The 14,492-nt window shown below is 36.1% G+C and overlaps 1 protein-coding gene across 1 annotated transcript in view; it reads right to left on the reverse strand.

The window, feature by feature from the left end:
* The window catches only part of KCNH5 (potassium voltage-gated channel subfamily H member 5), a 345,928-nt gene that overhangs the window by 288,277 nt on the left and 43,159 nt on the right, over positions 1–14,492 (reverse strand). The window contains exons 3-4 of the mRNA XM_061182660.1: positions 12,341–12,447; positions 7,911–8,039 (exon numbers count right to left, since the gene is read on the reverse strand). Coding sequence (XP_061038643.1) covers positions 7,911–8,039; positions 12,341–12,447 — 236 coding nt within the window. The remainder of the gene's footprint in view (positions 1–7,910; positions 8,040–12,340; positions 12,448–14,492) is intronic.

Below are 14,492 nucleotides of genomic sequence, written 5' to 3' on the forward strand. Positions count from 1 at the left end.
CACTACCATGTGTAAAACAGATAGCTACTTGGAACCTGCTGTATAGTGCAGGGAGCACAGCTCGGTGCTCTGTGGTGACCTAGATGGGTGGGATGGGAGGGAGGGAGGTGGAAGGGAGGCCCAAGAGGGAGAGGATATATGTATACATATAGCTGATTCATTTTGTTGTACAGCAGAAACTAACACAACATTGTAAAGCAACTATATCCCAATTTAAAAAAAGTTAAGAAAAGAAAAATCAAAGAACTGAAGACACAAGAAACACAACAGCCTTCAACCTCCCTTCTGTCCCCTCCACCTCAAGACCCACCAACAATGGCACCTGATTCTTGCCTGTACCTTTATTATCTCAGAGAATTAGGCATTGCTCTTTCCTGATCATGTATATATTCTATTCATGAACATTTAAGTGGTTTCTAGATTTTTCACTATCACTAACAATGCCCCAGTGAATTTCCTTATGCTGATCCCTTTGTGCTCTTGGGCACATCTGGAATTGCCCACGTTATTAGATAGATTAGTTCATTTGATCTGTCAGCAACCCCCTCTGTACAGTCAAACTTTGAAAAAGTTGAGCAGCCACACTGTCTAGGTCAGGAAAAAAAGACACATCAGCAGTTCTAACTTTTCCCAGCAATACATTTACTGATCTCACCTTTACTGAGATCTAACTGGTGTGACTGATTATTCAGCACAGTTCGCTGATGTTATCGATGTAGTCGATACAGGGTAATGTGAACAGACTGCTGAATATGAAGAGCCTAATTGTTGCTCTATAAGTTGTTCATGGCATTATGAGAACATTTGTTATCCTAAAAGCTCAGGATGCCAACTCCTTCTTAATAAAACATTAGTTTAGCTCTACTGGGTTGCAATCAACCTCTTTGTCATGGACTGCCTAATCTTAAAAATAAAAGGAAGTCACAGAGGCAGTTCAATCAATCTACCAGACTGCAACACAAGACTCTAATCTATAAGAAAAAAAGCTTAGGTAAACAATTATACTCTTGGCCATAGAGACCACATGGTATAATTACTCATATTTCATCTGTTGTTTCCTCTCTAAAGAAAACCATTGGCTTCCTACAAGGGGAAGGTTGCTATTTTTGCTGTTATTTTCATTCTACAGGAAGTTTTTTTGTCTCAATTATTGGCACAAAGATGCCCTAACTATTTGGCACAGGATATTTCACACTGTAAGTGTCTTGGCAGTTTTAGAATCTGTTTGAAAATACTGTACAGTATAAATGGGCAGAGATTAGGACCATCTCTTTTAGAACACATAGGGATAATCAACAGAATGGATTTCTTGGCTGTAATTTTTCCCCTTTGTATTATTATAAATGATGTATCAGGTACCACTGACTGATAATCTGAACAACAGTTCTAAGACCTCAATACCAGGAACAAAAGATAACAAAAACACTTTTGCCTCTGAATTATTATCAGTAAATTCCATTGATTCAAAACAGTACAAAAGCACAAGTTGAGAGTGTTCTCAACTTGTGCTTCATCTTTGTAGGGAAAAAGGAGAGCAGGGGATTAGGGTGGCCAAACCCCAGCAATATGTTTCCGCTGGAAAGGATGTGGCAGCATCATGTAATAGAGAGAACATCAGATTGGAAATCAGTCAGACTGTGAGCGTCAGGATCTTCAACAGTAAAATGGAGATAATAATACTAATTTTCAGAATTATAGGAATGAGCAAAAAAGAATACAAAGCTCCTGACACATATTAACTACCCCATCAAAGCTGGTTTTCTTCCCCTTCAATAGCTTCTGCTACCATCCATCATGGTATAAGTCAAAGATATTGTTGACATCACTCAGCACCATTCACTTTAAAGGGAAAAATTAATCTAGAATGAAGTTTTGGTGATCATAGGATTCATTATAAGAGCTGCGCTCAAATTAGTTGTCTGCCATCATGCTATAGTTACTATCCGAGATACAATTCAGAAATAAAATTCACAGTTGGCCAGTTTAGTCAAGTCTTTCACCCATATGTCTGAGTTTCTTGGTAAAAATACCAATATAAGTAGAAGGAGATTTTGTCGAATCTTCAAAGGATGTGGGCCTTTGCTCCAATCACTGGCCCCTTTTCACATTAAGAAGGTAAAATGCCCTTGTTCTGGGATGAAAAATGTTATATCCTGGCTTTCCAATGCGTGAATTCCCTTGCTTGCTCTGCATCCTAAAACACTATTTCCTATGTCCTAGGCCAAGCCTTTATTACCTAAGTATTGCTTCAAAATTTTGCAAACACCCTCAACCTACTCCCTTGCAAGCATCCTTGGCTCCCTGATCCCTTCTCATTGATCCTTGAGCTCCCTGATTCTTTTCATCTTGCTCATCTGACCAAATCCCAACTCTGGTTAAATCCAGCTCACCTACTTCAGCATCTATATACCTGTGACTAAACTCGGGTGGAGTAAACACATAATCATGCTCATAGATACTAATGAAATGTATGACCACTAGCCTCACATGGACCTTAGTGCTGCACAGCAAACCTGCTGAATTTAACCTTGGCCACTCACTGCTCCACTCTCTACACAACCGTTTCATGCCTCCTCCTCACCTCCTCACCATCCTTACTCTCAGTTGATAACTGTGTTTCCTCTTTTACTGAGAAAATAAGAGCAATCAGAACAAAGCTTCCACTATAGATTTACTTGTTGTCATGCCTCCCCCTCCCCCCATTAGTATGTGACGGAAGGAACTTTGTATCTCCAGGACCTAGAACAGTCCCTACACCATAATGTTTGCTCAATCAGCATTTTTGGTTGGGGAAAAAAAAAAAAGATAAAATAAACAAAAAGAATAAATACTCCTAGAAGAGTCATGAGAAGGCTCATGTTAAGTAACTCTGTTGCCCAAGGCTGAATCAAAAGTAAGATAACTGTGTCCAAGTTCAATGCTCTAGACTCAAATCATTTTGATATTATGGTATTATCATGAAATCTCATCTGCTCTTTCCCAAAAGTTCCATGGTCCCCTTGGCTCAATTTAAAAAGTTGAAAGATACATTTTTGTGCCAAGTTTTCAAAACATACCTTCTGATACTGCTAGCTTCATAGGGATAGTAGGATGATTGCTTAAGGTCATAAATATTTTATTTCTCTTGAATTTTTCATATATTTACAACTCGCATGAATAATAGAAAGGATCTCATATACACCATTCATAGTTACATTGTGTAATACTTTTTCAGAAATCTGTTATGTATTTGAAAGGTGTGGAGGAGTCTCAAAATAAAAGTCTATTTAAAATAAGCTGTTCCACTACAAATTCTGGCACTGGAAAGAGATATTTTACTCTAATGCTTTTCACAATGGGGTTTGATTTTCCCTATAAATTCTAATTTACATGTCTATTGAACACATAGCTCAAAAATCAAGTGGTCTGAGTTGTCTGGAGTTTATTTGAATGGAGTTCATTTTTGTAAGAATAGGAGAAAAGGAGCTCAATGAGTGGATGTGAGGAGGCAGAGAGATGGAGGTAGAGGCAGATAAATGGAGTGGTACTAACTTGAGAAATAAAGGTCAGCCCTTCAGTATTAGCACCCTTTCCCCAGCCTCACTGTAAAATGCTGCCAACTTCCAGTTTCCATAAATAGACACCATCATTAACGTTCAGCAGGTCAGAACTGTGAGAAAGTACCATACTTTTCTTGGCCAACTTTAGCTGTGCCATGAAATCACTTAAAGTAAATGAGAAAAAACAATAATCATCAAATATAAATGCAGATAAAAGTGTAAATATTTTTGAGGGAAAAGTCTATGACATAAAAGCTTTTCACTCAGTCTATCATTCATGTGTGATGGCAAGAGAAATTCATTTGAAGAATATGTTAGGTCACAAGTCATATGCCAATCATTTATATTTTATTTTAAAATATAGCCATTTAGCAAAATTTACAAACAACTCATGTAGCTCAATATCAAAAAATGAAACAACCCGATCAAACAATAGGCAGAAGACCTAAATAAACATTTCTCCAAAGACATACAGATGGTCAAGAGGCACATGAAAAGATGCTCAACATCACTAATTATTAGAGAAATGCAAATCAAAACTACAATGAGGTATCACCTCACACCACTCAGAATGGCCATCATCAAAAAGTCTACAAGGGAACCCTCCTACACTGTTGGTGGGAATGTAAATTGGTACAGCCACTGTGGAGAACAGTATGGAGGTTCCTTAAAAACTAAAAATAGAGCTACACTATGACCCAGCAATCCCACTCCTAGGCATATATCCAGAGAAAACCATAATTCAAAAAGATCCATGCACCCCAATGTTCATTACAGCACTGTTTACAATAGCCAGGACATGGAAACAATGTAAGTGTCCATAGACAGAGGAATGGATAAAGAAGATCTGGTACATATATACAATAGAATATTACTCAGCCATAAAAAAGAATGAAATAGTGCCATTTGCAGAGACGTGGGTGGACCTAGAGATTGTCATACAGAGTGAAGTAAGTCAGAAAGAAAAACAAATATCAAATAATATCACTTATATGTGGATTCTAGTAAAATGGTACAGATGAACTTATCAGCAAAGCAGAAATAGAGTCACAGATGTAAAGAACAAACTTATGGTTACCAAGGGGGGAAGAGGGGTGGGACGAACTGGGAGATTGGGATTGACATATATATAAACTACAAATAATAAATGCTGGAGAGCAATCCCACTCCTGGGCATACATCCAGAGAAAAACGTGATTTGAAAGGTTACGTGCACCTCGGTGTTCATTGCAGTACTGTTTACAATAGCCAAGACATGGAAGCAACCTAAATGTCCATCAACAGATGAATGGATATAGAAGATGTGATACATATATACAATGGAATATTACTCAGCCATTAAAAAGAATGAAATAATGCCATTTGCAGCAACATGGATGGACCTGGAGATTACCATACTAAGTGAAGTAAGTCAGAGAGAGAAAGACAAATATTATATGATATTGCTTATGTGCAGAATCTAAAAAAAAAAAATGATACAAATGAACTTATTTACAAAACAGAAACAGACTCACAGACTTAGAGAATGAACTTATGGTTACCAGGGGGGAAGGGTGGGGAGGAGGGACAGATTGGGAATTTGGGATTGACATGTACACACTGATATATTTAAAATAGATAACCAGCAAGGACCTACTGTATAGCACAGGAAACTCTGCTCAATACTCTGTAATAACCTAAATAGGAAAATAATTTTAAAAAGAATAGATACATGAATATGTGTATAACTGAGTCACTTTGCTGTACACCTGAAACTAACACAACATTGTTAATCAACTCTACTCCAATATAAAATAAAAATTTTAAAAAATATATATAGCACTTTAAGATACAGTCAGCTATTAGCTGCAGGTTTTCCATAGATGTTTCTTATCAAGTTGAGGAAGTTCCCCTCTATTCCTACTTTGCTGAGAGTTTTATCATGAACAGGTGTTGGGTATTGTGAAATGCTTTTTCTATGCCAACTGATATGATCAAATGAATTTTCTTCTTTACCCTGCTTTTGGTACAATGAATTAGAGTGATTGTTTTTTGAATTTTGAACCAGCTTTGCATATGTGGAAGAAATCCCACTTGGTCATTATGTGTAATTCTTTTAATATGTCATTGCAATCTACTTTTGTTGAGGATTTTTACACCTACATTCATGAGAAATGTTGGTTTGTAATGTCTTCCTGGTTTTGGTATGATGGTACAGTTGGCCTCATAGAATGAGTTAGGAGAGTTCTCTGTACTACTATTTTCTGGAAGAGACTGTGAATTCACCAGTGAAACCATCTGCACTTCTTATTTTGGAAGTGTATTAATTATTAACTTATTTAATAGATATAGGACAATTCAGGTTACCTATTTCTCCTAGTGTGTGTTCTGGTAGTTTGTGTCTTTCAAGGAATTGGCCCACTTTAACTAAGTTATCAATTCAGTGGCTATCAAGTAGTTCAAAGTATTTCTTTACATGCTTTTATGCCCACGAAATATGTTGTAATGGCCCTTCTTTAATTCTTTGTATTGGTAATTTGTGTCTTCTCCATTTTTCTTGGTTAGCCTGGCTAGAGGTTTGTTAACTTTAATATTCTTTTCTAAGAGTCAGCTTTGAGTTACAGTGATTCTCTCCAATGTTTTTTCTGTTTTCTATTTCACTGATTTCTACTCTAAAGTTTATTACTTCTTGTCTTCAGCTTGCTTTGGCTTAAATTGCTCTTCTTTGTCTAGTTTCCTAAGGTGGAAGCTTAGGTTATTAATTTTATAACTTTCTTCATTCAAATATATGCATTTAATGACATACATTTTCCTCTAAGCACTGCTTTTGCTGCATCTCAGAAATTTGATATGTTGTATTTTAATTTTCATTTAGCTCAAAATATTTTTCTAATTTATCTTAAGGCTTCTTCTTTAACCCATGGGCTATTTAGAAATGTGTTAATTTCCAAATATTTGGGGGTTTTCTAGTTGTCTTTCTCTCATTGATTTCTAGTTTAACTCCACTGTGATCTAAGAACATACCTTGCAAGATTTCTATCCTTTTAAATTTGTCAAAGTATGTTTTATGGCCAGAATATGATCTATCTAGTGAATGTTCCATGTAAGTTTGAGAAGAATATGTATTCTACTGCTATTGGATGGAGCACCTTGAATTTTAAAACAAAGGAGCATGAAACCTAAACACTATTAAAAGACTATTCTATTTAAAAATAGTATTTAAATTTATCCTAAACTTCCTAGACAGTGGCTCTATGAGTAAAGGCAGAGAAACAGGTAGTACATGTCAAAAAATGAATATTCAATCTTCCAGGAGATGATTTAACACACACATTTTCAGAAATAGTCACAAATGAATTTTTCTCATACTTTAAATGCTCTGCACGTCATAAGATTTTCCTCTTGCAATTTGTTGCTAACCAGAAACTAAGCATATGTATATACACACACACACTTATATAATATACATATGAATTCATATGCAGGGAATAAACCTAATGCAATTTTTCTATGATTATGATTGCAGTTGAAAAGATTAAAACTTCTGTGCCAGTTTTTTTAAAGAGGTAAGAAAAGGCAATGTTTGCTAAATGTAAAGAAAACATTCCATTTTTAGTCTCCTAAGATATTATTAAAAATAACGTTTCATAAAATCTTCTGAGGGTATTTGAAATTCTGCATTTATATGACACCAGTTTCTAATTTAAACATAATTGGAGAGAATAAAATGAGAGTAAATTACATATAAAAGGGGGTAAAAGCACATGCCACTGACTAATGTTTTCTATAGCAGTCTCTCTGAATATTATAGTCAATAAGACTCCAATCAGAATGTTTGCATTTTGCCAGCCACTTTCTGGATGACAAAATTGTTCTTTACGTAATTAAACAACATCTACCCAAGAGAATCTACAACAACCAAATAAATAAAGGGAGAAAAGTAACCTGGAAAAGTCAACTAATCAAGCTCTAATCAATGTAACAAAATTCAATCAACTAATCAACTGTGTTCTAATAGGACATCACCCAAACAATCCCACAAGCTTTGTTTCTAAAGCTCAGTATGATAGAAGGTGTTGAAACTCCCATTATATTGATTCAAAATTAATAATGCTCTATGAAATCTCTTCCTTATTTCTCATCTCAATTCCTCTTATAATTTAACTTATAATTTAAGTTAACCAATGAATATTTCAATGTTCTACTTCCATTCAAACAATATGATTGAATAAAACTGATTCTGGACAATTACTAGAATGAATAAAGCAAAAGAATGGCCACATAGTAAAATTTTGTTTTCAAGTTCAACCAATGGATGCTGTTAAAATAATAATAATAATATATTTAAATGACAGGCTAATCCTTAAGTATGGTAATTCCTTTGAAACTTACCTTTTGTTGAATCATCCTCTATTGGCTGTTTGAACAACGTAATGTCCTTGAAAGTGCATAGGAACAAAACCACCTTTTCATGTTCATTTCTTATTGGTGCAATTTGCATATAAAACCAAACAGGGGTTCCTGTAAAAGAGAGAAAGGACAACAGAGTGTGACATAGCCACCACGATGATATCATCTCCTGCTTTCCTTTCTCCTTCAGCTGCCAACTGCTATGCCAGGAATCAGCACCAAAACAAACAATAGTATTTTAATTGCTGAAAAGAATCAAAACACCTTTCATTTTATATCAACTACCAGTTGCTCAGAAATTAATGAACATATTTTTCAACCCAAAGTATCAAAATTTGAAAGTAAAGCATGGCGTGTCATTTCACAATGCAGTGGAATAAAGGCAGTCTTGCTATTTAAGCAATGCCAGCATCACCTTTAGATCTGGGTCCCTGCACCACTACTGCTCTCACCACCTCCGTTCCATAGTCTCACCAAGTGTGAGCATTCCTCCTTGTCACTTTGAGAAGTGTTTCCAGTCGACTTCAACATCAATACCTGATGCTCTGATAAGTATTCCTCTTTGAGAAACTTTTGAAATGTTGCTTCTATCTCAAGACTCTCTCATCAGTCAGATAGACTTATAACTCTGTGGCTCTGACCACATCCCCACATCAGAGAGATACGATGTCAGCAACACTAGAAGCCTGATGTACACAGAGCTACACCTGAAGCCTTTAAGGCAGTGTTAAAGAAAAAAAAAATGTCCCCAGGGCTTGAAAGTCTCAGGCATCTTCATGAGACACTGCTTCCAACCTCCCTCGCTCAAAGCATGAGGCTGGTCTCTGTCACCATGTTCTTCAAACAGTGGCTCCTACAGACTCCGGAGGACACAGAGTTTCAAAGCATTCAAGGCTTAGGATTTGGACAAATTAGAAACTGGCAATGGGTCAAATAATAAATATCTGAAGACACAAGAAATGCCTTCAAAGGAGTAATTACCCATTAAATGATAAAACACTGAGGGAATGTTCCATCAGAATCAAAAAGACACATTTTCCATTATAGTCTTTCCAAGCCACAGGCAGTAAAGCCTCTCCAAATATTCATTCTTAAAGACATAAAGTCTTCTGTCAGTTTGGGATTTGGGGAGTGAAATGTGCAGCTGTTAATAATCTCTAGGTGAGAGCTGATAGCCTGTTAGTGACTTCCAATGAAAACCAATAAGAAGCACCTCCACACCTGTGGCCAAAAATTGTCAGGTAACGATATCACCACAAAGGGGAATTTGCCATTTACCCAAGAATGGGTGACTTAACTACTGGGTGCTAGAAGTCAGGGAATTCGAGAGAGGAGACTTCTATAAATATTCAGTTCTGACAACCAGGTCCTTTGCAACCCCAGGGGGCCTACAGAAGGACATGGCCTTTTCCAAAATGATTACAGGATGGGACAGGGACCTCAGAACCAATCACGCCATCTCCCAGAAAGGCTTGTTCTTTGTTTTCTGCTTCTTATTTTACACAGTGTGTCCAGGAACTGTGAGTGATGTACACAGTTTGACAAATCACCAGGCCCAGACGCTAGCAGATACATGGCCTATGGCTGTTCCAACACAGTGAGCTTGAGGCAGCAGGGTTATAAACAGAGAGAAAGGGGCATTAAAAATAAGTCATTCTCCAAGGTCTGCTAAAAATCTGAACAGAAAGAGTTGATGTTACAGTTCATACCTTCCTATGAAAACAGCAACTTTTCAAATTTTGGCATTGAGTCAGAGCTGTTTTTAAAATTGTTTTCAGATATCACGGTATACTATTTTCAGGTTTAGTCACAGGCTCAGACTTCTCCAAGTAGGCTGAGTTTTTGCTGAGTGGCTGGTGAAAAATCCATATTCTGGATTTGGGGTTCAAGGAGACGGGAAGTCTGGGAGGGTTAGGTAGAGAGGTCTGTAGCTGCTGGAAACTCGAGGTAGTGCCCGGGCATTGATTATTTGGAGTTGCCCTAGCTATCACAGTTCTGCCTTTGTGTAAACAGAAAGATCCATTTTCAGTCACCATCCCAGAGCCACTGCTTCTTTCTCAACAGTAGAAGCAGCCCACTGTTAATCAGAGCAATGGACCTAAAGAATAGAGGCTGCAAACTGAAATGTCAGTCGTGACACATATTAAATCAGATACCTCAATCTCCCTGTCTGCAAATGGTCTTTAGCTAATTATTTAATGGAAGTGTTGGGAGGACTTGGCATTCAGGCATTCCCAAAACAGTTCTCTACAGGCATGTGAATTTTTCTAACATTAAAAAACGTCATAAGAACACACTTTTTTCAGTTGTTCAAAAGCCTTTAGCTATTTACAAGATTTTTTAAAGCTGCTTTTAAGTATAGTAGAACTGCCTTATAATGCATGGATAATATCTATTCTTCATATGAAAGAAAAAAAACTCAATGCAGATACTTTCCAGAAGAGACAGGAGTTTTAATCTATAGTGCTATGGGCCATAACTCCTACTGGCTCTAAGCAGACAGCTACATGTGTATAGATAGTGTATAGATCTGAAAAGAACCAGACAGCCCTGAACAAAGGCCAGACAACTATTACAAGCTATTAAAATAAAGCAAACTATCCAAACCACCTTGGAAGGAAACTTTTGGAAATGAAATATTAAAGCTATTGTTAACATGATTTAAAGGATCTAAACAAAACAAAATTTCCACAAAGGTATTTTTGAGAAAATCAGAAACTATGGACTTGGCTTTGAAGCTTTAAAATCAGAAAAAGATTTGTTTATTCTGTTTAAATCCCAGGGTGAAATGACCCTAGTAATATGGAATATTCTTAAATTATTTGCTAAACTCAAGGTACATACTGAAGTCATTCAAGGGATAACAACCCTATATGAAAATGACAGGGGGCATTCCCTGGTGGTCCAGTGGTTAGGACTCTGCACTTCCAAGGCAGGGGGCACAGGTTTGATCCCTGGTTGGAGAACTAAGATCCCACAAAACTCATGGCACAGCAAAAAAAAAAAAAAAAAAAATGAAAGGGAGTTTTGGCATATGGGTCTACTACAGCTTATCAGTATGTATTTGGACCTAGTGAAAAAAAAACAGAAAGCACCTAGAGACTGGTTTTTCTCTTGTAGAAGGCAGAGCTGATCATTCAGAATGGATTGTTTTCTAGTTGGTAAGCCAACGGACATTTGGCTATGATGTCAAAGAGAAATACATTTTCAGCCTTGATTCTCAAATGAAAGATAAGATGATAGGACGTTCCTTAAATAAAACCACTGAAGACCGGTGCTCCCATAACCAGGTGCTACTGGTAATGGGAACTTCACTACTACTGTGAAGCAATGCCTATGGTTGTTGCTATCCCTATGATGGTCTATTAATAAAAAGAGAAACCTAAATTCAATTCTAAATATTCCATAGAGAACAAATGTTTAAGGTACAATGGAGAGGATAAATTATGCTCCACATAACCCAACCAGCACTAAACACAGTACAAGCGCTTCCTGTTGAAGCTAGAATGCTTCCTGAACTGGGGAAGAATTTAGTAACCATCAATTTCCACTAAAGATAATAATTGGCTTTGCTATCATTTAACATTAACATTAAATAAGTTGACTCATCTTATGCAGTGACTGTTCTTTTAAAAAAAAAACTCTGGAAATGCAGCAAAAAAGAAAAAAAGTAAGTGACTATTCAAAGAAAACAAATTAGAACGGAGACTTGGTTGATGAGTGTACTAGTTGGTTTTTTGTTTGGTTGTTTTTTTCCTTCAAACTCCAATGAAGAGTCTCATCAGACTCTCCCATAATTACCTAAGACCCATATCATGAGGTCTTATGTGATTATACAACAGACAATTGACCACTCACAAATCCCATCATGGAGAACAGCAAACAACAATCAACACAAAGTTACCAGATGTGAATGGTCCATCCTGAAAGTAATGACTACTTCCACTCACCTTCCACACAAAACAGTCTGAGTCTAGCAAACGGCCATACTGGTAAAGATTCACCTCAGGTAGATACCATATACTCACGTCATCTACATATGTGTAGAAAGGTAATCACACATACCCCTTGACACCAATCAACTTTCCCTTTAACTGTAAGAAGAAATGATGAATTTCTCTGTCATTTTTAGTTGCTGTCACAACTATAGGATCTTTACCGTGAGTATTAATCACAGAACATTTTGCCACCTAACAAAAAAAATAACATTCGAAATGCATTATATTTTTCTTTCAGTCCTCAAAAGGTTGCTTTTCATAAGTATTATTTATTAATTTTGCTATCTAATTTTTACAAGTACCTCCGGCCAAGAGAAGCAATAAGTTTTATATTCTCTCTACACTATAGCTTAACTACCAAGACATAATATTAATAAAGAGTTGACACACCTTATTGGTAATATAGATACCTACTGTTTTTCTTGTACAAAAGAACTTCAAAGCAGTTTGACTCGTAGTTGTCAAAAGTCTGCCTGACTTTCTCAATGGTTTTCTTGTCAGTCAATTCTCCATACATAAAACTGGAAAAAACACCAAAAATCCATTTCAGTTTTGTGTTCCTTTTCAAATGCTACATAAAATCATATATTTGTCTTTTTTTAATTAAGTATTTGGATTTAGTTACAAAATATAATGTTGCTCCCACAAAATGAACTAAAATATTTAAACCATGTTTTAACCATGACTGCTAAACTTCCTGCTAAAATCTAGCTTTAGAAGTTGTTTTGAACATAAAGAGAGAGAGAAGCAGTCTTTACTTTACACAAGTCCAATATGCAGCAATTTTAGTTACTATCTTTAGTTAAGTAATACCAGTTTCCCAACAACACATTTCACATTTTGGTTTTCATAGTATATTAACTATGAATGATAGCATAAAGTATAAACTTTGCTGCTAGCTCATCAGTCTACAAGTCACTAGTAAATAGCAAGTACACATTACAATCAGTGACAAATCACACCACTTCTTTTAAAGCCTGTCAATATTACTGTGCATCTACTACTACTCAGTTCATGCACAGACAGGAAAGTGTGTAGTTGTGTTGTCTCCTTGTCTCTCAGTAGTAAACTAATGTGACATTTTACAAAAATGGATAAACAAAAGCAGGAATTCGCCATCAAGGATTAAAGTCTATCAAAGAAATGTAAAGTGATAATGCTGGAAGTGAAATTCAAATTAAACATAAATGAAGTTATTTCTTCTCTAAGAATAGTGGGAATGTTGACACTGCTGTCATTTGAGAGGCTCTAGATATGCAGGCAGAGGAACCTAGTGAGGACAAACTTATCAACATAAATCAGGAAAGGGACTGTTATAAGAAAGACCAAGGTTTCCCAGAGGAAGTCATGCCAGTAAAAAAATCTTCGCATTAAAGGAGCCCTAGGAGGTAATTCACAATACTGAAAGTGGAAGGATAAAAGAGTTGAAGTGGATTCAAACTTAAAAGGAGTATGACTGTTTGCTAAGAGATTAAAAAAAATGCTCTCTTCATATCATAAAATACATTACGAGAATGTAATTGTTCAAATGACTTGTGATAGCTTTTTACAAAGAAATGAAACACTTTCATCTCAACGTTTCTAATGTTATAGATCACTAAATACTCTAATGTACAAAATAAATATTAGTTTGACTATTATTTTCATTTCCCTGCACTTATAACCAACAGTAAGAGATTTTTTAATGCTTTGACAAACCCTGTTAAAGGTCACAGAACAATCATAATTTTTCAATTGAGTATTAATATCCTATTACATGGTTTCAGCTTGCGTGGTCTTTTTTACACTCCCATACTACAATGAAATGTGAAGACTCCGTATTACACATATACTGCATTGGCATTCTCACTATTTATGAGGATTTTTCTGAAATATGTACAAGTAGAGCCAATGGAGGGAAAATAAAGAAGAGAAATTGAAGGAGACATATGCTATTACTATGGCACATACAAAACATAGATTAAAGAGTGAATTTCCACATACCACAAACATTTCCTAACATTTTAAATTATCTATTTTTTCTAAGAGAAACTCACCAATAGTCTGAGAATTTACAAAACAGAACTCAGTCAAGCACTACAAGCCTATAAAACCCTATTCCTGATGCTTTCCCAATCATCAGTTGTGCATCTGGTTTCAGATACCTAGTTCTACTAGTTGCTATAATTGTCCAGACCATTTCTTCCACCAGGAAAAAATATGTGGCACTTGACTAAGGTTTTGAAGGCTCAAGTATATCTTTGTTATTGCTTTTCTTTGAGTTTTCAATAAATTAGCTTATTAGCCAGAGGTAAATCCAAGTGTGGTGGGGCCTGAAGCTCATACAATTTTAGGGGCCCTCTTTAAGGAAAGGAATACAAAATTAGGTACAGAGGCTTGAAAGACATGCACTCAAGTAAAGGTCCCTGAAGGTTAAGATTCTTTATCCTCGTGGGAAATCTGTTTCTGAATGTCTCAATCTAGAAAGTTTACAACATGAAAAACACAGTTTGTTAGCAAGAGCCAGCAAAACTAGCAGGATTCAACCATGAAACCATATCACAACTAAAAATTACAGAGTAACCTG

The sequence above is a fragment of the Eubalaena glacialis genome, chromosome 2 (assembly GCF_028564815.1).
Source record: "Eubalaena glacialis isolate mEubGla1 chromosome 2, mEubGla1.1.hap2.+ XY, whole genome shotgun sequence".
Classification (NCBI taxonomy): Eukaryota; Metazoa; Chordata; class Mammalia; order Artiodactyla; family Balaenidae; genus Eubalaena; species Eubalaena glacialis.